At 46.4% G+C, this 21600-nt stretch overlaps 1 protein-coding gene across 1 annotated transcript; it reads right to left on the reverse strand.

The window, feature by feature from the left end:
• Window positions 1-9751: 9751 nt before the first annotated feature.
• LOC107275520 (protein DMP6) lies at window positions 9752-10201 on the reverse strand. Its single transcript, XM_015763722.1, has one exon. It carries the CDS (start codon window positions 10199-10201, stop codon window positions 9752-9754), a length of 450 nt encoding a protein of 149 aa, XP_015619208.1.
• Between the last annotated feature and the right edge of the window lie 11399 nt (window positions 10202-21600).

The following is a 21600-nucleotide window of genomic DNA, read 5'->3' on the forward strand; positions in this document are numbered from 1 at the left end:
TGTTGCCCGGAAATTTAGATGGATTGCATGCTTGAATTGGTCCCCTGTGGGGAATGTCAAGATGAATCCGGCTCCTGCTCCTTGGCTGTTCAGTGCTCCGTAGAATGCCATTGTCCAGGTTTTGTTGTCCATATGGGTGGCTGGTCTATCCTCTGGGATAGTCCAGTCAGCTACGAAGTCGGCGAGGACCTGTGACTTGATGGTTGTTCTAGGCACGAAGTGGACATCGAATTGGCTTAACTCGACTACCCATTTGGCAATTCGGCCGACCATGTCTTTATTCCTGACAAGTTCACCCAAAGAGGAGGAGATAACGGTGACCTTGTGAGCCTGGAAGTAGTGGCGTAGCTTTCTCGAGGTCATAACTACAACATAGAGCAATTTTTGGATCGGTGGGTATCTGATTTTTGTGTCGCGGAGGGCCTCGCTTACGTAGTACATGGGATGTTGTACTTTTTCCCTCTCTACGACGATAACCGTACTCACAGAATAAGGTGTGGCAGCGATATACAGGAATAATTCTTCATTCATGTGAGGAGCAGCGAGTACAGGGGGATTTGGCAAGTAGCGCTTGAGCGCAATAAATGCGTTCTCGGCTTCTTGGTTCCACTCGAATTTATCCTGCTTCTTGAGCAGGGCGAAGAAAGGTTGTCCTCGTTCTCCTATCCTCACGACAAATCGGCTTAGCGAAGCCATGCATCCTGTCAGCAGCTGGACCTCCTTGAGCCTTGTGGGCGACTTCATGTTCTCGATCACCTTGATCTTCTCGGGATTTGCCTCGACTCCTCGTCCTGAAACCAAGAAACTGAGAAGCTTTCCTGACGGTACTCCGAACGTACACTTCTCCGGGTTGAGCTTCATTTGGTATCTTCGGAGGTTGTCGAGCGTTTCCCTGAGATAATCGATTAGTGAGTCGCTCTTCTTGGTCTAGACGACGATGTCGTCTACGTATGCCTCGACGTTTTGTCCAAGCTGAGTACTGAGTGCTCCCTGAATCCTGCGCTGATATGTGTTGCCTGCGCTTATTAATCCAAAGGGCATCTTGGTATAGCAGAATACACCGAAAGGTGTGATGAACGCTGTCTTCTCCTCATCCTCTTTTGCCATGCTGATTTGGTGGTAACCGGAGTAAGCGTCAAGAAAGCTTAATAGCTCACAACCAACCGTTGAATCCAACAATTGGTCTATTCCAGGAGGAGAGAAGTGGTCTTTGGGGAACTCCTTGTTGAGATCGGTGAATTCGACGCACATCCTCCACTTCCCGTTGGCTTTGCGTACCATTACTGGATTTGCGAGCCACTCTGGATAGAGGACTTCTCTTATGAAGCCAGCTTTGAGAAGTTTGTCGAGCTCTTCTCGTATGGCTTGTTTTCGGTCGGGCGCAAATCTCCGCAGTTTCTGCTTAACTGGCTTGGCATCGGGTCGCACCATGAGTTTGTGCTCAATCACCTCCCTGGGTACTCCCGGCATGTCTGACGGTTGCCAAGCAAACACGTTTGCATTGTCTCGGAGGAAGGTGATGAGCGCGAGTTCCTATTTGTCGTCCATCGATGCCTCGATCTTGATGGTTTTGTCGGGGTTGGAGCTAGACAACGGAATGATCTTGATTGCGCCATCTGGTTTTGGTGTCTTCTTGGGCTTGCTCACTTTCTTGGGGTTCTCGGTTGTGGCGGGCGGGTTGGGAGTATGCTCGACCATGTCAAGGCTCCGTTTGTCGCACTGTACCGCCAACTTGGCGTTCCCCTGGATAGTGATTGTCCCTTTTGGTCCTGGCATTTTTAGCACTTCGTATGCGTAATGCGATGCCGCCATGAACTTTGCGAGTGCAGTTCTCCCAATGATAGCATTGTATGCGGTGTCGAACTCTGCGACATCAAAGGTGATCTGCTCCGTTCGGAAGTTTTCGGCGTGTCAGAAGGTGACGGGTAGCGTGATTTTTCCCAATGGTTTAGACGACGACTCGGAGGTGATTCCATGGAAGGGCTGATCTGTGGGCGTCAGCTCGCTTCGAGGTATTCCCATCACGTCTAAAGTGCTGGCGAAAAGCAGATTGATCGAGCTCCTGCCGTTGATGAGAACTCTCGCCACCTTTATATTCCGAATAGTGGGTTCGACCACGATCGAATATCTGCCAGGTGTAGTCGCGATCTTGAGATGATCCGCTTCCGAGAATTCGATCTTGTGTTGGGATCACTTCATCTTGGTAGTAGTCGTCTGTGAGGTGGAGCAGACTTCGTGTTCCGCTTTCTTGTACTCCCTCTTAGAGGTGTACGACATGGATCCGCCGAAGATGTGGGAGACATGTAGGTCGTATTCTAGAAAGGTGGAGTCAGGGTTGTCGGTGGCGGCCTCTTCTGCAGTTTCGACGACTCGTACTCGCTTCCTTCTTTCGATCGCTAGTTGTCTCGTGAGCTCCTTTTTGATGACATAGCAATCCTCCATGGCATGATTGCATGTCTTGTGGATTGGGAACCATGCCTTGCACGAGTCTTCGTTCTGGGGGTTGGAGCGTCTGGACGATTCCACTTGCTCTGTGGCAAGGACTTCTCCCGAGGACTTGCGCTTCCCACTCTTGCGACTTCTCTTTTTGCTCGACTCTTGTGCACCCTTGTCGATCGACTTCTTCTTCTCATCTCCCACCTTGCTTTTTCCTTCCTTGTGCCTCAGAGCATCGTCTGCATGGGTGCACCTATCGATGATCTCGAACAGCTTTCGGGCATATGTGATTCGGCGCGTCGCTAGCTCCTGGGTTGTGTACCGATCTCGGTCGCCTGATTTGAATGCTCGGATAACAGAAGCATCAGTGATCTCGGGGATCGTATTTTTGCACTCATTAAAGCGCCGAATATAGTCCCTCAATGACTCGCCAGGGTTCTGACTTAGAGTGTGCAGGTCGTCTTCGATCGCGTGACGCTTGTTTGTCCCTTGGAAGTTGGCGACGAACTGCTGCCACAAATCTTCCCACGAAGAGATTGAGTTTGGAGGGAGATGAACGAACCATGTACGAGCGAAACCTTTCAACACGACTGGCAAATAATTAGCCAGGGCATTGTCGTCTGCACCAGCGGCATAGAGAACTATGGAGTAGACTTGCAGAAATTCTTCTGGGTCTGTACTTCCATCATATTTATCAATCGATCCCGGCCGGAACTTCTCGAGCCATCACACGTTGCGAAGTGCGGGCGTGAATGCCCTGCGTGCGTTGCATGGGATAGGGTGTGGCCCGTGGTCGCAACGTCGTCGTGGAGGCCGATCCGAAGAGGATGATGAAGACGAGGATGATGGGTCGCTTGGGTCAGGAGCTTGGCTTCTCGAGCGATGATCACGTCCTTGATCTCGACTCAGGTGAGGAGATTGGGAGTTTCGATCTCGTCGGTTGTCACCGTCCCTCTCCTGTTGTCGGCGATTATTCTCCTGATCTCGATCGTTGTTGTCGCGTCGGTCATTATGGGGCCAACGGTCTCGGTTTTCGTTGGGGGTATTTCCTCAGCCATCGTCTCTTTCCAGCCGCGAGGGAGAGCGATGACGGTGTCGCCAATGCGCAGTGCCATCCTCACGACGAGAAGGGGAGCTATGGCGATGACGGTCGTTGTCATTACGATCCCACCGGTTCCGCTGACGCCCGTTTAGGTGTTCGCGAAGATCGCCATCTTCACAGCGCGGCGGTGTAGGCTCTCGTCTTTCTCGAGGTGAACGGTCGCCGGAGGCATGTCTTCTACCGAGGTCTTCTCCATCCGCGTCCTCGGTGGGTCGCTCTCCGTCCCTGCGCGGCTCTGGGCCACCTGCGACTTCAACAAATGCGGTATTGAGGTTTGTCAGTCTCGCGTAGTCGCTCTGCCCATTGGCTAGCGCCTGGGTTTGTTGCTGGATCAAAAGGACTCTCCCTCAATATCGCATCCAGGTTCCGTAATTGGTGAGCCGGCGTTCTCGCAACTGCGGACGGGCTTGTCTCAGTATTGTCGACCACATTCACATCTCTGGGTGACTGCGAAGAGGATTCGTAGCCTTCCAAGAGGTGTAACACGGATGGCTCATTTGCATCGACGAATCCCACAAACCGATCTGGAACCGGTGCCGCATCTGGTTCCTTGGCAACGCACGTGGTTTGAACTCGTGGTTGTTGGACGCGATGATGTGCTGATTTGAGGGTCCTGATGAAGATTCTGCAATTTGTGAGATCATGAGATCTAGATCTATGGATCGGCTAGTAGGTGGTTCCCGTTGGTGAAGTGCGCTGAATTCCTCGTTCCCAACAGGCGTAGAGTTCAGCTTGCACGTGGAGTATCACTAGACAGTTCTCGAGAGTATGTTTGGTTGTCTTATGCATAGGACACCAAGTTCTCGGTTTTAGGGTGGTCATCCTTGTCGGCTATGATATTTCACATGGAGGGTGAAATTCAGCTGCCTGAGGGTTCCTCCCAGGTGTTGGGGCCATCGATGTTCCGTTCTCTACCTGAGTGGGAGGAATTGTCGGCGGGTTGTTGTTTCTCTCAGTCTTTGCCATACCTTTCTCGCTCCCAATGATGATTGGGCCAGTCGAGATGGGTGTAACGGTTTAGATCGGAAAGACAATGGATCCGACTTGAGTCCACACCAGCGGTGTCGAGGTAGAGGCTCCTTGATCGACGCTGGCAGTGGCATTGTTGTCGGGAAGTCTTGAAGTCATACTAGTAGATCCTTGAGCACCAAGTTCCCCTACCTGGCGCACCACTGTCGACGAGTGATACTCGTGGACCGGATGAGTAGAGTATTGGGGTATGTTGGAGTAGGGGTCCCTTTTATACCGTGGAATACCTTGACCCCCAAGTAAGGCTTAGGGATATGTAAATTGACATGATATAACCAGATATTTTTTCCCCTCCGAGTAGGACTCCGGCAATTTATTAACTCATAGAGATATTTTCCATAATTTGAGATAAATTTCTAACGGCGTATACGGAAACGACCCGTACACGTGAGGGTATACCTTTTCAGTATATTTCATAAATCATAGGACAGAGGGTATGCCTTATCCGTAATCCTGACAGAGTACAACTCACTTTCATATTTATACTACTCTCAAGTAGGTTTAGAATATAGGAAGAGAGTGTGGGGAAGCTCCGAAAGTAGTGCCATAGATGTTGAGTTCTCTCAGGGAGAGTTTCGGAGAAGTGTCAAAGATGTCAGCACTCTCTCCTTTGGAGTCCTATAGAAGTCCTAGAGTTGTCTGCACTCTCTCCGATCTTGTACCTCTATAGATGCTTCTTTTATATAATTAAGAATTCTTCATTTCCTTTGGTATTTTTTTCTTATTTAAGTAAGATATATTCTCATCATTACGGGTCCATTACTTAGTATTTATATTAAGTACTCTAGATATAAAAGGAAGTTCTTGGCTGAGGCTAGAGTACTGATCAATAACATAAATGTAGTGTCTAGGTCAGAGGTTATTTGTTGTGTGCTCCACGAAAAGTGAGTTAGGTGGCATGTGGTGACAGTCCTATCAATCCTTCGTATTTCTCTATTCGGGTACTTCACAGAGCTATAGACTGGACTCCCTTGGCAGACCAGGGGTGAACCAGTGCCCGAAGCAATTCATACAGTTTTACCTTTAATTAATTAAGATTATTAACCATAGGAATCCTCTTTATCCTAAGCCTAACATTTAGTTGTTGTCATTGGATTAATCATGTTCTTATATTATATACACACGTTCCCTGTGATTCAATACCCTTGTAATACTCTGAGGTGAAGTGCTATATAGGTATCCATTCGCTTGTAGAGTTATCTATGACCGTAACAAATACTAATAGTCGGACTGTAGTTGTCTGGTCGATCGGATCGGCGGTCCCGAGACCAAGTCCAATTAAGGCTTATGCTTCCTTTCTAGGGTCTGATGTTTCTTGAGTCGTAATTGATTTATAAGCCAAATAGGGCGTGGAGAAGGCCTAACCGGTTTCATTCTATTCTAATCTTCGACTCTTACACAATCGATCGAATTGTTCTTTTACCTTTACTTTTTAACCATGTTTTCTATTTTACACAAGTTTGGCTAACTTTGTCAATTAACCATGTTTTCACCACTGGAGCTTGACATCCTTTGTAGATTTATCCTGTAAATCTTCTGATTTGCCTACGAGATAGGTGGCTATCTTCAAATCTATCTAAATCGGCTCTGGTAACCGGCTTTGATCTTTTCTAAATCTATTTTGATCAAGGTGGTTGGCCTTCACGAACACCACAAATCAATACGTAAGTCTGTATTGATCGGAAAAGGTGCCAAAAGTGATATTGTCTATCGTGGCCTACCATAATTAAGACATGGGTTGGTGGGAAAGTGTTTAGAGTATCCTACATTCTAGGCTGAGGGTGTGTTTAGTTCCCGCCAAAATTAAAAATTTGATTGAAATTAAAATGATGTGACGGAAAAGTTGAAAATTTATGTGTGTAGAAAAGTTTTGATGTGATAGAAAAGTTGAAAGTTTAAAGAAAATGTTAGGGACTAAAGTAGCCCAGAGTGTCTTGATCGTGAGGAATGGATGGTCGTCTTTCGTGCCCTACCACAATTAAGACACGGCTAGCTCTGTTCGATGTACAGTTAAATTACTGTATATCTTTTTTTTTCTATATTCCTTGTTACAACCCATAAAGTGCAATTACTACTATCAAACAGCCATCATATTAAGCCATGTCATCATCAATTTATTATTAGTTGAATTTCATCTGGACGTCTTGCGTTACTCATTTTCTTACTGTCCACAAGCATATTTGTTGAGAAATAAGCATAACCTAAGGGTATTCCCATATTCCGATACAAATAATTTTTCTATTCGTTATATTTCTATACAAACAACTATGCAATATTATTTAGGCTAACAAACTTAACTTTTAGAGCCCAAAAAAATTTAAGCCCGATTAAGAACTTCTACTTTGGAGTATTATCTAGAAATTACCATAGTTGAGACATTCAAGATTGATGGTGAGATGGCTGGAAATTGATAAAATAGATTCTAAGTTTTTTCACGTGAAGCGAAGAGACAACAGATGGAAGGCGATTCCGGTACTCACGCAGTCACGCTCTGGTAAGTCGCTTATTCACGCTCTGGTAAGTCGCCTTGACTGATCTGCTCGCTAGGACTCGCCCTGTCTTCAACCACCATCTGCCAATTGCCATCACTCATTTAACAGGTACATTTAAATCATTTTCCTTCTTTACTAATTTGTCTTTTAAATGGTACGGTTACATTATTTCCGAACAGAGGTCGACTCTCAATATTTAATATGTATATATATCTATAACTAATATAAATATTCGTATTTTTTCGGTCGTCACATCTAATTTTCGTCCGTTTTTAGTCCATGCACAATCTGATTCGATTAGCAACAGGGATAGAAAAAATTGCAAAAAAAAATGCAAAAAAAAAACACCGCCGCCGGAGGAGAAGAGAGGCGGCGAAGGGAGCGCCGCTGCCGGAACCGCCCGCGGTGGCCGCCACCGTCGACGGATCCACCCTCGGACGAAGCCGACGCCGACGGGGAGAGGGAGAGGAAGATGGAGGGGGAGGGACGGCTGTCTCCGCCGCACCCCGCCGTTGCTGCGCCGTGCCGGCGAGACGGGAAGGAGAGCCGCTGCCGCTGCCGCAGCCCTCCATCGTCGCGCCGTACCGGCAAGAAGGGAGGGAGAAGGGAAGGGAAGCGGCGCCGGTGGTGGGAGAGGCGGCCGGCTGGGGGAGGGGGAGAGGCGGGAGATGGGGAGAGGGAGCGGCGCCGCCGGAGGGAGGGAAGGGGAAGCGGCGCCGGTGGTGAGAGGGGGAGGGGGAGAGGCGGTGTCGGGAGTGGGGTGGGGGACGAGGCCTAGCGGCTTGGGGGGCGGGGGGGAGGGGTAGGGAGGGTTAGGGTTAGGGTTAGAGTTTTGATAAGGCCGTGGGCCGACCGGAAGGGATGGAAATAAGTCTATTTTAGGTCCCTCGGGCCGGAAATAAGTCTAAATAAGTGTATATTAAGTCCCTCAGGCAAAAAAAAAAAGAGAAGTTTATTTTTAGTGCTTCATTTTTTAGAAGCATTTACATTTATAGTTATTGAATGTGTTTATTTCTAAGCAAACCTAAAAGGAAGGATTTTCTTTCTTTTTCCAATTAAATAATTATTAAATGATGTTTGTATTATTAAAATTAGCAATTAAGCTCTGAAAATTCCAATAAAATTCCAAAGAGCGTAACTAATCATGGAGAATTTAATAAAATTAAATTTAACAATGTCATTTTATTTCTCACACTTGCTTTACTTGTAAATTTATTTAATTATACACATACCTACTTAAAAATACCAAATATTTCAGCAAATTTGTATTTTAATTAATTGCATATTTTTTCTGATCTGTGCGCTTCCCGGTGCAACGCACGGGCACTTTTGCTAAACCAAACAACAATTTTGATCAATATACACACTCCGTAATCACCCGGTGCAACGCACGGGCACTTTTGCTAGGAAAGTTTATATATGTATGCATACAAAGTTCGTATACATAGTATATATATAAACTTTGTATACATATGTATGCAAACTTTGTTGACATGTATATATTTTTTATACATTAAAAGTCTATACATATTAAAAAATAGGAAAAAGTGCGAATTACCCCCGAACTATCACCGTCGGCCGAATTACCCCTGAACCACAAAACCGGACATTCTTCACCCCCCAACTATGCAAACCGAACGAATTACCCCCCTCGACCTAATCCGCGGTAGTTTTGGTCTACGTGGCATACATGTGGCCGTCCAGTCAGCATTTTATTTGTTTTAAATGGTGGGACCCACAAGTCATACCACTCTTTCTCTCTTCCTCCATCCCTCTTTCTCTCTCTTCTTCAGTCAGCAGCGGGCAGTGCTGCACACGCCGGCACGCCATGGTGGAGAGGTGAGCGCCGGCGGAAGCGTCGGCGAGGGGATGCGATGGGCAGCGGCGCGCGGGGGCGGGCCGGTGGTCGGTGCGCACAGCGGCGCGCAGGGAGGTGGAGGGGATGGGGGAGAGGCGGGCGCCGGCGTCCATCGCGGAGAGGCGGGCCATCGTGGCGCCGGCCGGCAGCATCTTGAGGACGGCGGCGTGAGGCCGCAGCGGTGGTGGTCCAGGCAGAGCACGAGCGCAAGGAGGCGGAGCGGTCGGCTGAGGTAAAGCTCGCGGTGGCTGAGGTGGAGACGGACCGAGCGAGCGGCGACGGAGGCGGAGGCCGTTGCGCGACTGCCTCCTCGCGGACCTCGCCCGTGGCGGCGGTCGGCGCCACGACGGCCCACCTCTCCGCTAAGGCCGCCTCTCCCCCATCCCTTCTACCACCCCGCGCGCCGCCGTGCACGCTGACCGCCGGCCCGCCGTTGCCACCATCCGAAGCTTACTCTCCGCCGCGCCCCATCCGCGCCACTCCCGCCGCCGCCTGGAGCGCCCCCCTATTCGCGCCCGCCGCCGCTCGCCGCCGACCGGTTCCCCTCCCCGACTCACCCGCTGCTGGCCGGAGCCGCGCCCGCTGCCGCTCCCGTCAATGCTAACAGCACACACATAGAGGATGGGAGGGCGCCTTCCGCCTCCCATCTTGAGGACGCAACTCAATCACTCGATCCGTGTGTACGCGACGCGATGCTTGCAAAGCAGTTGCAATCAACGTATGCCGTCACGCGCCCGCCGCGACGGGGAAGCCAATGCAGCGGCACGTCGACGGGAACATGGCGAAGAGGAAGCTATCCGCCACGCCGGCCGCCATGGGCACTGCCGCGAGCAACTACCTCGTCGCCGGTGACTCCACCGGGTAGAAGTGCGCCACCACGTTGTGGTCCACCATGGCCACGGCCAGGAACACCGCGAACGACAGTGCGCCGTGCAGCACGTCGCGCGCGCCGAGCCTGTACCTGTTGTCCCTCGGCGGCAGCGAGCCGGAGCCGTCGATGAGGCGGAGGCGGCCGCTGGGCGTGACGAAGTCGTAGCGCACGGCGCCCGTGCCGTCGCGGTAGCTGTTGGAGAAGCAGAGCAGGAAGCAGCAGAGTGCACAGGCTCCGACGAGGCAGGCGGTGAGCGCGCGGTTGGCGGCCGTGCAGCTGCCGTCCGCGGTAGAGGACGGCGAGAGCACCCCGAAGGCGAGCACGACGCTGGTTGGGAGGTGCTTCGCGAGGTCGGCCGTGCTGTTCAGCGCCTTGCAGACGAGGCTCGGCGTCGCCTGCGCTAGCGGTTGCATCGTCTGGCCGTCGTCCGATGACGTCAGCAGCGGCGCCTTCGCCTCCGGGGACTCCTCGTCGCTGCCGCTTGGCCGCGACGCGATCACGAACAGCCATCACGAACAAGAACAATGACTAGCTTACTTACCGGCAGCGGCGGCTCTACCTGTGGATGCCGCAGACGCCGTCGTCGCCGTCGACGCTGCCGTAGGGACGACCGTCGCCGAGAGGGAGGGAGGGACGGCCGTCGAGGCCGACGGGGAGAGGGAGAGGGGGAGGGAGGGACGGCCATCTCCGCCGTCTCCGCCGCACCCCGCCGTCGTCGCGCCGCCCGCACCCCGCACCCCGCCGTCGCCGTCGCCTGCGCCGTGCCGGTGAGACGGGAGGGAGAGGGAGCGGTCCACCGTCGCTGCCGCACCCCACACCCCGCCGTCGCCCGTGCCGTGCCAGTGAGACGGGAGGGAGAGGGGGAGAGGGAGAGGTCCGCCGTTGCCACCACACCCCGCCGTCACCCGTGCCGTGCCGGTGAGACAGGAGGGAGAGGGGGAGAGGGAGCGACGCCGCCGCCCGCCGGAGGGGAGGGGAGGAGAAGCGGCGCCGGTGGGGAGAGGGGGAAGGGGAGAGGAGGCGTCAGGGGCAGGGGAGGGGGCCGCCAGAGGGGAGCGGGAAAGGCGGCGTCGGGGGCGGGGGAGGCGGCCGGCTCGGCTATGGGGGAGGGGGACGCCGGAGGGGAGTGGAGGGGGAGAGGCGGCATTGGGGGCGGGGGAGGCAGCCGGCTCGGCTGGGTGGAGGGGGAGGGGGAGGGTTAGGGTTTCATCTATTTCAAAATGATCTGAGCCGTCCGTCAAAATGAACGATTGAGATCGATCGAGGGTTTGGGCCGCACCACTTGGACTGCACGCGGGCTAACTGTCCAGCTAGCGAGAGAAAGAGTATAGGGATATAAATTAGACTTTGATCGCTTGCGGGCTGAAGAAGAAAGTGGGCTGAAAAAGGCCCATAGAGATAAAAGAATTTTTATTTAGATTTTTATTTAAATAAACACTAAAAAGATATTTGTATTATCAAACTTAGCAATTAAGCTACGTAAATTCCAAAAGAATTTCAATGAGTAATTAATGATATTGAAAATTTAATAAAAATTAAATCCAACCATAACATTTTATTTCTCACACTTACTTTACTTATAAATTAATTTAATTGTATACCTAACTACTTAAAAAATACCCAAATATTTCCAACCATAACATTTTATTTCTCACACTTACTTTACTTATAAATTAATTTAATTATATATCTACCTACTTAAAAAATACCCAAATATTTCAGAAAATTTGTATTTCATTTAATTAGAATTTAATATGTTCTAATTCAATTTTATCTTTTTTTTCTTTCCGTTGCAACGCACGACCAGTTTTGCTATAATTTCAAAGAGTGTAATTAATATTGCAGAAAATTTATATTTTATTAAATTAGAATTTAATATGTTTTAATCCAATTTTCTCGTTTTTTCTTTCGCGATGCGAACTAAGCAGGAATATTTTTATCCATCTTGATTATCATTAGCGCAATGAATAATTTACCTATCTTAGAACATTATTATATACATGTTAACGGTGTACTTTATAGAATTTAACCGTTCCTTTACCCGTAACGAAGCACGGGTATTTTGCTAGTTAATATAAAATCATGGGAAGGATGTGTGCGTGTGTGAACACTAAAGATTAATAATTCTCCGTGATTGAGGAAGCATGAAACTCATTTCAGAAAAAGAAAATGCTAATTATGATTTTCGGGACAATGCTCTAAAGCAATTAATGATTGGTAAAATGACAGCATGGTTCAGCATAACCTCACGTCATTTTGTACTAGTACGTATTGGCTCATTAATTAAACGAGATGGGTGTTTGTATCGCGAAGAGCAGGTACAATAGCAGCAGTCTATAAACTACTTATAAACATAATTTAAAGATATAAAAGAAAGAGAGCGTAAAGCAACAGGTTACAGATATGTAGCTAGCTGCAGCGTGCACTCTAATACATAACGTGTGTACGATAGGTGGGATCAGATATTAATAATATAATAAACAACTATTGAATTGACTGTTATATTGGCTATAGATAATTTAAAGTTAGTAGTGGCTACACTATTAAACACTTGCTCGAAGCCAATTCGATCGCAACGGATTACTCGTCAAAAATTAACGAGTCAAAAAGAATAGGAAGGACAAACGCATAAGGTTGCTATCGGATTAATGAGTCGAACGTGACAGGTAGGTAGAGCTGTAAACTGCTTAGGGTATTCACAATGCGCTAAAAAGCAAGCAATAAGTAATAAATGCACCCATTGAAGATAATAGCAACATCCAGGCAGTAGTTAGTTCTACTGTCGGCAAAAGAGAAATAAAATATAGGCAAAATCAATTCTTTGATTGTAACTCATATCTAGATCGATCTTTTCTAGGACTGGATAAGAGCACTCTATAACACATGTATATCTTAGCAATAGACTAGATTAATAGTAAACCTCTTTAATAGTATGTCTACATGGGTATCTATAGCTCTCTAATCTATTGTCTCGTTTTTCTCTATAGACTATCTCCAGGTTAGTAGATAGTTTTGCTCTCTCTTCATTTAATCTCTTCCAAGTAGAAAAATATGCTGACATGGATCTCTTGTAAAGAGCATATAGATAATTATTGCGGGTGTCCTAATAGACAAGTCTTATTCCAACAATTAATCGTCCTACTCGATCCCTGAGCTACGTTCTTTTGTGCTGTTCCCTTTGTTGTTCTGTACTGCTCTCCAAGAGAAAACATGAAGATGGCTAACATGAATGGGACTTTTATGGCATAAATACAACAAACAAACAAGTTTTTTTTAGGATTCCGCACCCACATTTGTAAACAGAGATCGATGCAGAAATTCATAGTATATTATTACAAGTTCTTTTTTATGAAAAAACAACTGCATATTCCATACTGCGTCATGTTAATATAATATAAATATATACTCTCAGTATTGTCATCAAGTGTATTGTAGTATGTACGATAGAGAGAAAGATAAAATAATTATACAAAGTCGTCAAGCCATGATTGCCATGTTCGTTACGAACTACAAATTTTCATACCCAAAAGTGAAATATAATGCGACCAGATGACAAAACAATGAAATATATAATTTCAAGTTACTCAGCCTATTGCTAAACCTCTCCATCCGGAATTGTATCCTCTGACTTCGGCCTTCCTTAACATTACTCTGTAATTACTCTGTAGCCACCCTAATCTACCGTCCAGCAGCAATCCAACGACTCGCTCTCAGATGCCTCGCGTGGTGTGGTGCACCCTGCCCGGTGCTGGCTCGGCTCTCCTACCCAAGGCTTGGCTTGCTCGCTGTTTTGGGAGACAGCAGGACGCGCGAGACGGTGAGAACTGCGCGAAAATTTCCTGCAATCTAAATTTCATTTAGAGAATAGATACTGGTGGACAAACCCTTTTTAGTCCCGGTTCATAACCACCTATAGTCCCGGTTAAAATAACCGGGACTAAAAAAAGGATCTTTAGTCCCGGTTGGAGTTACTAACCGGGACTAAAGATCAGTCCCGGTTAGAGTTACCAACCGGGACTAATGTTCTTTTTTTCTTTTTCTTTTACTGATGCATGCATGATTTCGAGCCCCACAAATCATTCTAACACCACATATCATTCACAAAATCCCCAAATACATCAAGCTGCATTTTCTATCTCCAAATACATCACAAATCATTCACAAAATCACAAAATCATCCCCACAAATTCATTCACACATCACACATCACACAGATCAGAAAAAAAATCACATCGCATAGATCGGCCGCACAGATCAGAAAAAGAAATCCACATCGCATAGATCGGCGGCACACATCGCACAGATCAAGAAAAAACCACATCGCAGAGATCGGGTGCCGGCCGTCCGCCGCCTCGCCGGCCTCCGGCCTGGCCGCCTCGGGCTCCGCCGCCGCCTGCCGCCTCGGCGGCCGGTGCCTGCCCGCTGCCGCCTCAGGCTCCGCCGCCCGCCCAGGGAGCGCCGCCACCTCGTTGGCCGCCTGCTCGGCCGCCCAAGGAGCGCCGCCGCCTCGCTGGCCGCCTGCTCGGATGCCCGCCTCGCCTGCCTCGCGGGCCGCCGCCTCGGCCGGCTGCCTACCCGGCTGCCCGCCTCGCCTGCCTCGCGGGCCGCCGCCTCGGCCGCCTGCCCGGCCTCACGTGGTAGGAGGAGGAGGAGGAAGAGAAGAGAAGGGAGAGGAGAAGGGATGGAGGAGGATAAGGATGGAGAAGGGATGGAGAAGGATGGAGAAGGGATTAATGAGAGGGGAGGGGAAAGAAAGGGGGAGAGACCGAGGCGGCCGGGCGGGGCAGTGGCACCAGCTCGCTTGATTTTTTTTGTCCCGGTTGGTATAAACAACCGGGACTAAAGATGGATACCAACTGGGACTAAAAAAGAATTGGGGTCTAACTCGGTCCGATAACTTTTTGAACCAGGACTAAAATTGATCTTTAGTCCCGGTTGGTGTTACCAACCGGGACTAAAGATCAAAAATTTTTTAACCGAGACTAAAAATAATCTTTCGAACCGGGACTATTGTGGATTTTGGACGACCGAGCAAAGATGGTTTCTCCACCAGTGAGATTGGTTATTAGAATAGCTTTTTGGATAATAGCTTTTGGAGAATATCTATTGTCATTGAAGTGCAAAGTTATGGGAATTGCAACTCTGGACAACAGATCATTTTGTCATTTTGTGCATTTCTGAACTTGCAACAATCAACATTACTTTTTATTCAATTCCAAGAAAAAATACAACACAATGTCAATCTGTATACAGGTTCAAACGAAAAAGAAAAATAAAATGAAGCTGGAAACGCTAGTGTTACAATCATGGTGCAGTCATAACATAAAACGTGAACAGCTAGCCAAAGCAGAACTAGAATTCTACAATGTCTGAAGTCAGCTGCCCCTCCTGCTTGAAGTTGCTGATCCATGACACCATCTTGTCCAGAATCATCTATAACAAAAATCTGTCCCTTGTTTACCATTCCGTCGACGAATTTAGGATTCGTGCAACATTTCTTCGGTGGAAGTCACAAAAATATGTGTAGAACATTGCCTGTGATTGAGAAAGTCACAAAAATATGAATGCAGTCATATAGACTACAGGTCACAAGTAGAAGCAAAAAAGTAGGCAGTCAATCTGAAATGATTCAGTAAGCAGTACATTGCTACAAACAGGGCAAGAGGTCGGCGTCCTGAGCTTGGCGAGTGCGTCGGCCACCGCAGCCATGAGGCACCTGAGCCTACGCAGCTGCACCGTCGCCTCCTACCTCCCTCTCTCCAGCCGCCGCCCTAGCCCTGCTTGCCCGTGGGAGCCCGCCTGCCGCCGATGGAGTCGCCGCCTGACCTCGCCTTCAGCCCTTGACCTGCTGCGCGCCGCTCTGCCCTCCCTCGTTCCAGCCGCTGCCCGAGCCTCTGACTTCGGCCTTCCCTGACGTTACTCTGCAGTCACCCTGATCTGCCGGAGCACAAAATTTGAAAGACGCTATTGACTAAATTCATGGCAACCGGAGCACAAAATTTGAAAGACATTCAATAATCAACAACTCTGCCCCAATAATCGCACAGACTAACTATAAAGATTATGGGTATCATATACCCACATAGCTGGTTTATCCGACTGGATATAGGGGATAGATTATTTTTATGGAACATGTAATGAGCCATGACTTGGGTATTATATTTCCTTATGTATTATGGAATGACCCAAAGTCCTGGTTCCGTAATATAGCAAAGTAGATTAAGGAAACTGATATCGTATCTGGCTTGGTTTCTCTATTTGTAACCTTACTCCCTCCAACCTATATAAGGTGGATAGGAAGCCCTCAAAGGGCAACCACACTCAAGATCGTCAGATCAATATAGACTCGATGGATACAAACCCCAAACATGAGCAGGGTATTACCTCTCATCGAGAGGGCTTGAACTTGTCTAAATGATTGTCTGTTCATCCATCCACGTTTAGGTTTCGTTCGCTACCCTATTATTAGGGCTGATTTCTAGATTGAGCACTAACATGTACATTGAAACATGTGAATATAATTGGAGCACAGTTACAGCATCTTCTTTTCATCAAAAATAAATAGTTTGACAGACTAACATCTATATAGACCACCATTTCAGCTACCCCACCCAAAGTTTGTTTCTCAAAGTGTGGGCTCCCAGTTTTGTACACTGGAAACCCCATGTGTCTTACAATAGCACTCCCTAGATCAATAGGTGGTACACACATGGCACAGTCGTATATCACAAGCAGATCGACATCGTTATACAGGCCTTTTACTGAATTAATAATACAGGGGTAGCCCAAATGGGAACCGAACAGAGCAAGCATGGTCATGTACATTATAAACTACTAAAAGAAATAGATGAGATAGCGGAAGCGAAGCAGCGGTGGTCCATCTAATTCCACAAGCATCGACTGGCAAACCTAGGTCCCTATTCCATCGTATTCGACATCTTCTTAACAGCACAGCACACATGTGGTTGACTCCAACTCCTTTCTAAAAGATTTAAATTAAGTAAGGGTGAGTACAAACGTACTCAGCAAGCCACCATAGGGATTCAAGGATGGCTTGGTTTATTTGCATAAAGCTAGTTTTCACAATTCATTTCACAAACCTATGACTTAGCAGTTTTAACTGAAAACTACATTAAGTTGGACGTTTGGGCTGCTTAACCAACAAGTAATAACTATACTCCTGTAAGCTAAAGCCGGTGCTGCGTTTATATATCAGTATCACATGAGTACAATATTTGGGATAATTTAATCTAGTCTCTGCTTTCTCAAATATGAAATCATCGAGATTGGAGGTCTCCCTAGATCTCTCTTGTCGACCTTTGTGGATCCACATCGGGTTCATGTAGGCTTGTCTCGATGGATGTTGTCTTATCTTGGATTGTCTAGATTTGTCTTGGGCTCTATTGGTGTTCTCCTCTCTCCTCCTATGTGGTTTTGTATTTTGACCATCGGGCATCCCCTTGTAAAAATAGAATTAGGGAACCAAGTATGGATACGTTTCGAGTAGTTATTGTCGTACCCAAGTAGAACCATGCTTATCTTTCTCTATCCGGAATACCTTTCGAATATGAGACTTGATTCCGTATAAGACTTGGTATATGGTGGGTCCCACCAAGTCTAACATAAAACCATTCACCCCTTCCCTATTGTAAGCTAGGTTACTTTATTCGATCCTACAACCACAAAGTGCGTCTGTAGAGCGGCAATCTCGCAACGTAGGAATTGTGAGTGGGGATGTTCTGTCCTGCCTCCAATGGGGCCACAACATCAGAGGCCTACGGGGAGGAGGGTAGGTCGGGCCCTCTTCGATTTGGGGGCCCGGAGCAGCTGTACTACTCACCTGACCCCGCCAGCCCTGTAGATAGTGAGAACAATCCATAAATAGAATAAGTGGTGCATGGTCTCATTATTGTGACAAAAACATCTTCTGCTGTACTTCCATTTTCTTTTTATTAATTATCGTTTTTAACATTGCTCCTCTTTTCAACTACCAATATACCTTCTCCTTCGACGGATATTCGACTTCCATAATCTTCTATTGATTATTAAAAAAAAAACTCGAATGACGGGTAAATGACCACCCCACAATTTTTCATTTGGTAGAAGAAGCCTCATGGAAACCGGCCAATTAAAGCTACGAACCCTGTCCCCATATGTGGACTCGTCCCTTATGGATCAATACTTAACCGTGCTTTGTGGCTCCTAGTCCCTATGTAACATAAGGGTCCGTCATCTATAGATCAATTCTTAACATATGTTTTATAAGAGGCTAGCAAGTAACTTTTTTAAAAGACCTAAAATTCGCTTCCATGTAGAATCGAACCTAAGATTTAGAGATGCTACTGCTAGGCCACAACCCACAGGTCCTTTCACTTTTCTATAGATTATTAACAGGGTTATAATTGTCCAAAAGCATCATACATCTACTGGACAAAGATTTGTCTATTTTGAAGCAAATTCTATCTAAAGCAATATCATTTTTGTGTTAGCTGAACAATCTCAACCTAGAAAATCAATTGGTTCCAAGCTGTAAGATTACTACACTTCCCACCAAAGCTCTAGAAAATAGATATTTACAGGTGCATTGCTGCCGTAGATTGTTTTACTTTACTACCTGCGGTTTTGTCTATTAGTCTATTCTTTCAGTGAGCTATACTTCATGTCGCATCCGTTTTTAATTTTTATTTTAAGTCGGACCATGTTATGTTGTGGACATGCATGGAGATCCTTAAGGCATCTCCAATGTGCATGTAAAGAAAAGCTTAAGCAATAAATTAATGTGATTGCATGAGATAATGGCTATGACAAACAAACTTAAGCTTAGATCTAGCTAGGGGTGGGCATAAAATCACCGAAAACCGAAGGCCGAACCGAACCGAACTCTTGGTTTTTTCGATAGTCGGTTCCTCCTTCAGTTTTATTTCTCCAGTAGATCGGTCTTCGGCTTCTCCATCGGTTTCTCATCTCCAACAACTGAAGAATCCACCCATCCGTACAAACCGATCAATCTCTAAGATCCCATTCCCCTACGTGAAAACAGCATTGTCTAAGCCTTTGACCAATGGAAAAGTCCATTAATAGCATCCATTTCTCATTAAAACCCGTACGGCCCATAGCCAATCCAGCCCATCCGACTACCACCGTGGCCCAATATGTTGCTACGCTGCTTGCAGGACTTCAGCCTGCGGCATGGCAGAACAGGTACGTACCTTTTTTTCGGCTTACTCGGTAAACCGACGAACCGAACCAAACCAAACCGAATAAGTTTGGTTTTTTGGGCGCGGTTTATTGTTTTGTTACAAACTCTTCGGCTTAGATTTGTCTAGAACCGAATTTCTAAAAAACCGAAGAAAACGAACCGCAACATCCGAGGAAACCGAACGCTCACCTTAGATCTAGCCATAAGAATATAAAATTATTTTATATCTTATGCCTTTTTAATGTATCTTGGTTTGAATCCTTCATACTAAAAGGATCAAGCTTAAGGTCAAGAGAAAAATCTTAAACATTATAGTATTACCTATAGGTAAAAAGATGTATGCATGTGGGTCCAATTTTATGATTATTGTGTATCTCATCATTGATGATGCCTTTAGGCCGTTACATTGTTATATTTGTATTAAAAAAACTTTAAAGAATCTGTGATATCCCTGACAATTACTTTTATTCTTGAGTAAATTGCATTGCCGGTACACGAACTTGTCAGGTGGGTGCAATTTAGTGCACAAACTTGTAAAATGCTTGTTTTGGTGCATGAACTTGTCTAGTGCATGCGGGGGAAGGCGAAAAGGACACTGCATGGCTAATCTTATTGATTTAGAAGTTGATTAGGATGCTATGTAGACATATATCAAAGAAGGTTGCTATTAGACATACACATCTTCAATAAAAAAATAGAATAGGATATAGTAATAGTAGAAAAAGATTAAAAAAATCCAATCAGTGATAAAAAAATCCAATCAGGATATATGGAATTCATCATTTCCATGATGAAGCATAAAGTAGAGACCAAATTTTTAAATATTGCTTTTCTTATGCATACTCACTACATGTATGCACGTCACAATTTCTAATCAACATCAGCTTTGTAAAATTAATATTGCCAAGTTATTTTGGTCCTTGTTCGCACGAACTAGAAAAGTTTGTGTACTGAAACGAGCATTTTACAAGTTTATGCACTAAATTGTACCCATTTAACAAGTTTGTGTACCGCCAATGCAATTTACTCTTTATTTTTTATACAGTATTGTTCAAATTATTACATTGTTACATTGTTCACATATGGAGAGGAAAGATATCCTTAATGATTATTGTTACTTTCACTAGATAATTCATGATGGTCTACATTAATACAAATAAAAAAATGTCGAGGACAAATTGGCCAGGAAATCAAATATGTTGTTTTCGAGGACAAAAAAAGGAATTTTACCACATCTTGTCTAATTCTTTGGGGCTTATCACATGAGTAAAAAATGAATCATCTCATTTTATTTTGTTTTACATAATGCAACACACTAGTACAAAAGCGTTTATCATTGCCACAATTCCAGACTGCCAAAATTGGCAGTGAAACATAGGCAATGATGCCTCCAGACTAGAGAACTTTTACGGTACATTCTACTGCTAGTATATACTAACAGTATATACTACTGCTAGTATATACTAACAGTATATAAAAGGGTAGATTTGGTATTTGTTAAAATTCTGAAAAGGGTTGTTTAGTCATTTAAAATAGAGATTGTTTTTTTATCACAAATAGGGATTAGCTTTCCCGTGGATTTTTTTCCCTGGATATCGTCAATTCGTCATCCGCTTCTTCTCGTTACATCTGGCGACACCGGCGACGGAGGCTGGGCCCATCTTGCTCCCTCCCTGGCGCCCTTCTGCACCTTCGCCTGGTCTGCCGGCCAGCGCCCTCCCGTAGACCCAGCATCCGGCGCCGATTTGGGGGATTTTTTGGAAAAAAATGGGGTTTTGGGTGGACGGAAAGACACGAGAGAAAAGGAGGGAAATCGAATCGATTTCCGATGGCGGCGGCGCCGATTGTGGCTGACGGTGGCAGGGGCGGCGCCAAAGAAACCAGCGGCGGTGGTTGCAAGCCGAGCGGCTTCGGTTTCGACTGGTGCCGGGCAAACGGATCTGACTAAGTGAGATAGCATGAATTTACAAAAATACCCCCATGCAAAAAGATAAAAGACAAATTTACCCAATTCAATTTATACTGCAGGATAGTTAGGAGGAAAATTAGATGAATTTACACCGTTGGATCAAATATACTGCTAGTATATACTAGTAGTAGAATGTACCATAAAAGTTCCCCCAGACTATTACTGCCGGTCCAGGAAACGACAGTGATAGTGCTCCTAGGGTGTAAAAATGAAAATGAATAAAGAAAAAAGACCTCATACTCCCCATAAAACCACTTACGCTGCCACCTCGATGATCTATATCACCTCCGGTCCTGAAGCCTTTGTTGAACACCCACTTGAAGTTTTGCCGCTTAAGATTCATGGCTCTAGAGACTATCACCACCTAACGGCTGCACCGCCATTCTTTGATTTCCAACAACACTACGTACCATCGGCTCATAGCTAGATACCTCGTGGAACAGGGAACCACTGTCAACATCTACCCATGGGGTTTATACCAATAATGGGTACAAGGAAAAGGAGGCAGGGGAGTCGAACTGGTCGACATGGTGCTTCCTTATTGTGCCCATTATTGGTCTGTCTATGAGTTCTCCACTGGCCTACCATCTAGTGTGCTCTAGGATATCTTCATCTCGCCTCCCTATACTTTCAATTCGTGCCTT

The sequence above is a fragment of the Oryza sativa genome, chromosome 12 (assembly GCF_034140825.1).
Source record: "Oryza sativa Japonica Group chromosome 12, ASM3414082v1".
NCBI lineage: Eukaryota > Viridiplantae > Streptophyta > Magnoliopsida > Poales > Poaceae > Oryza > Oryza sativa.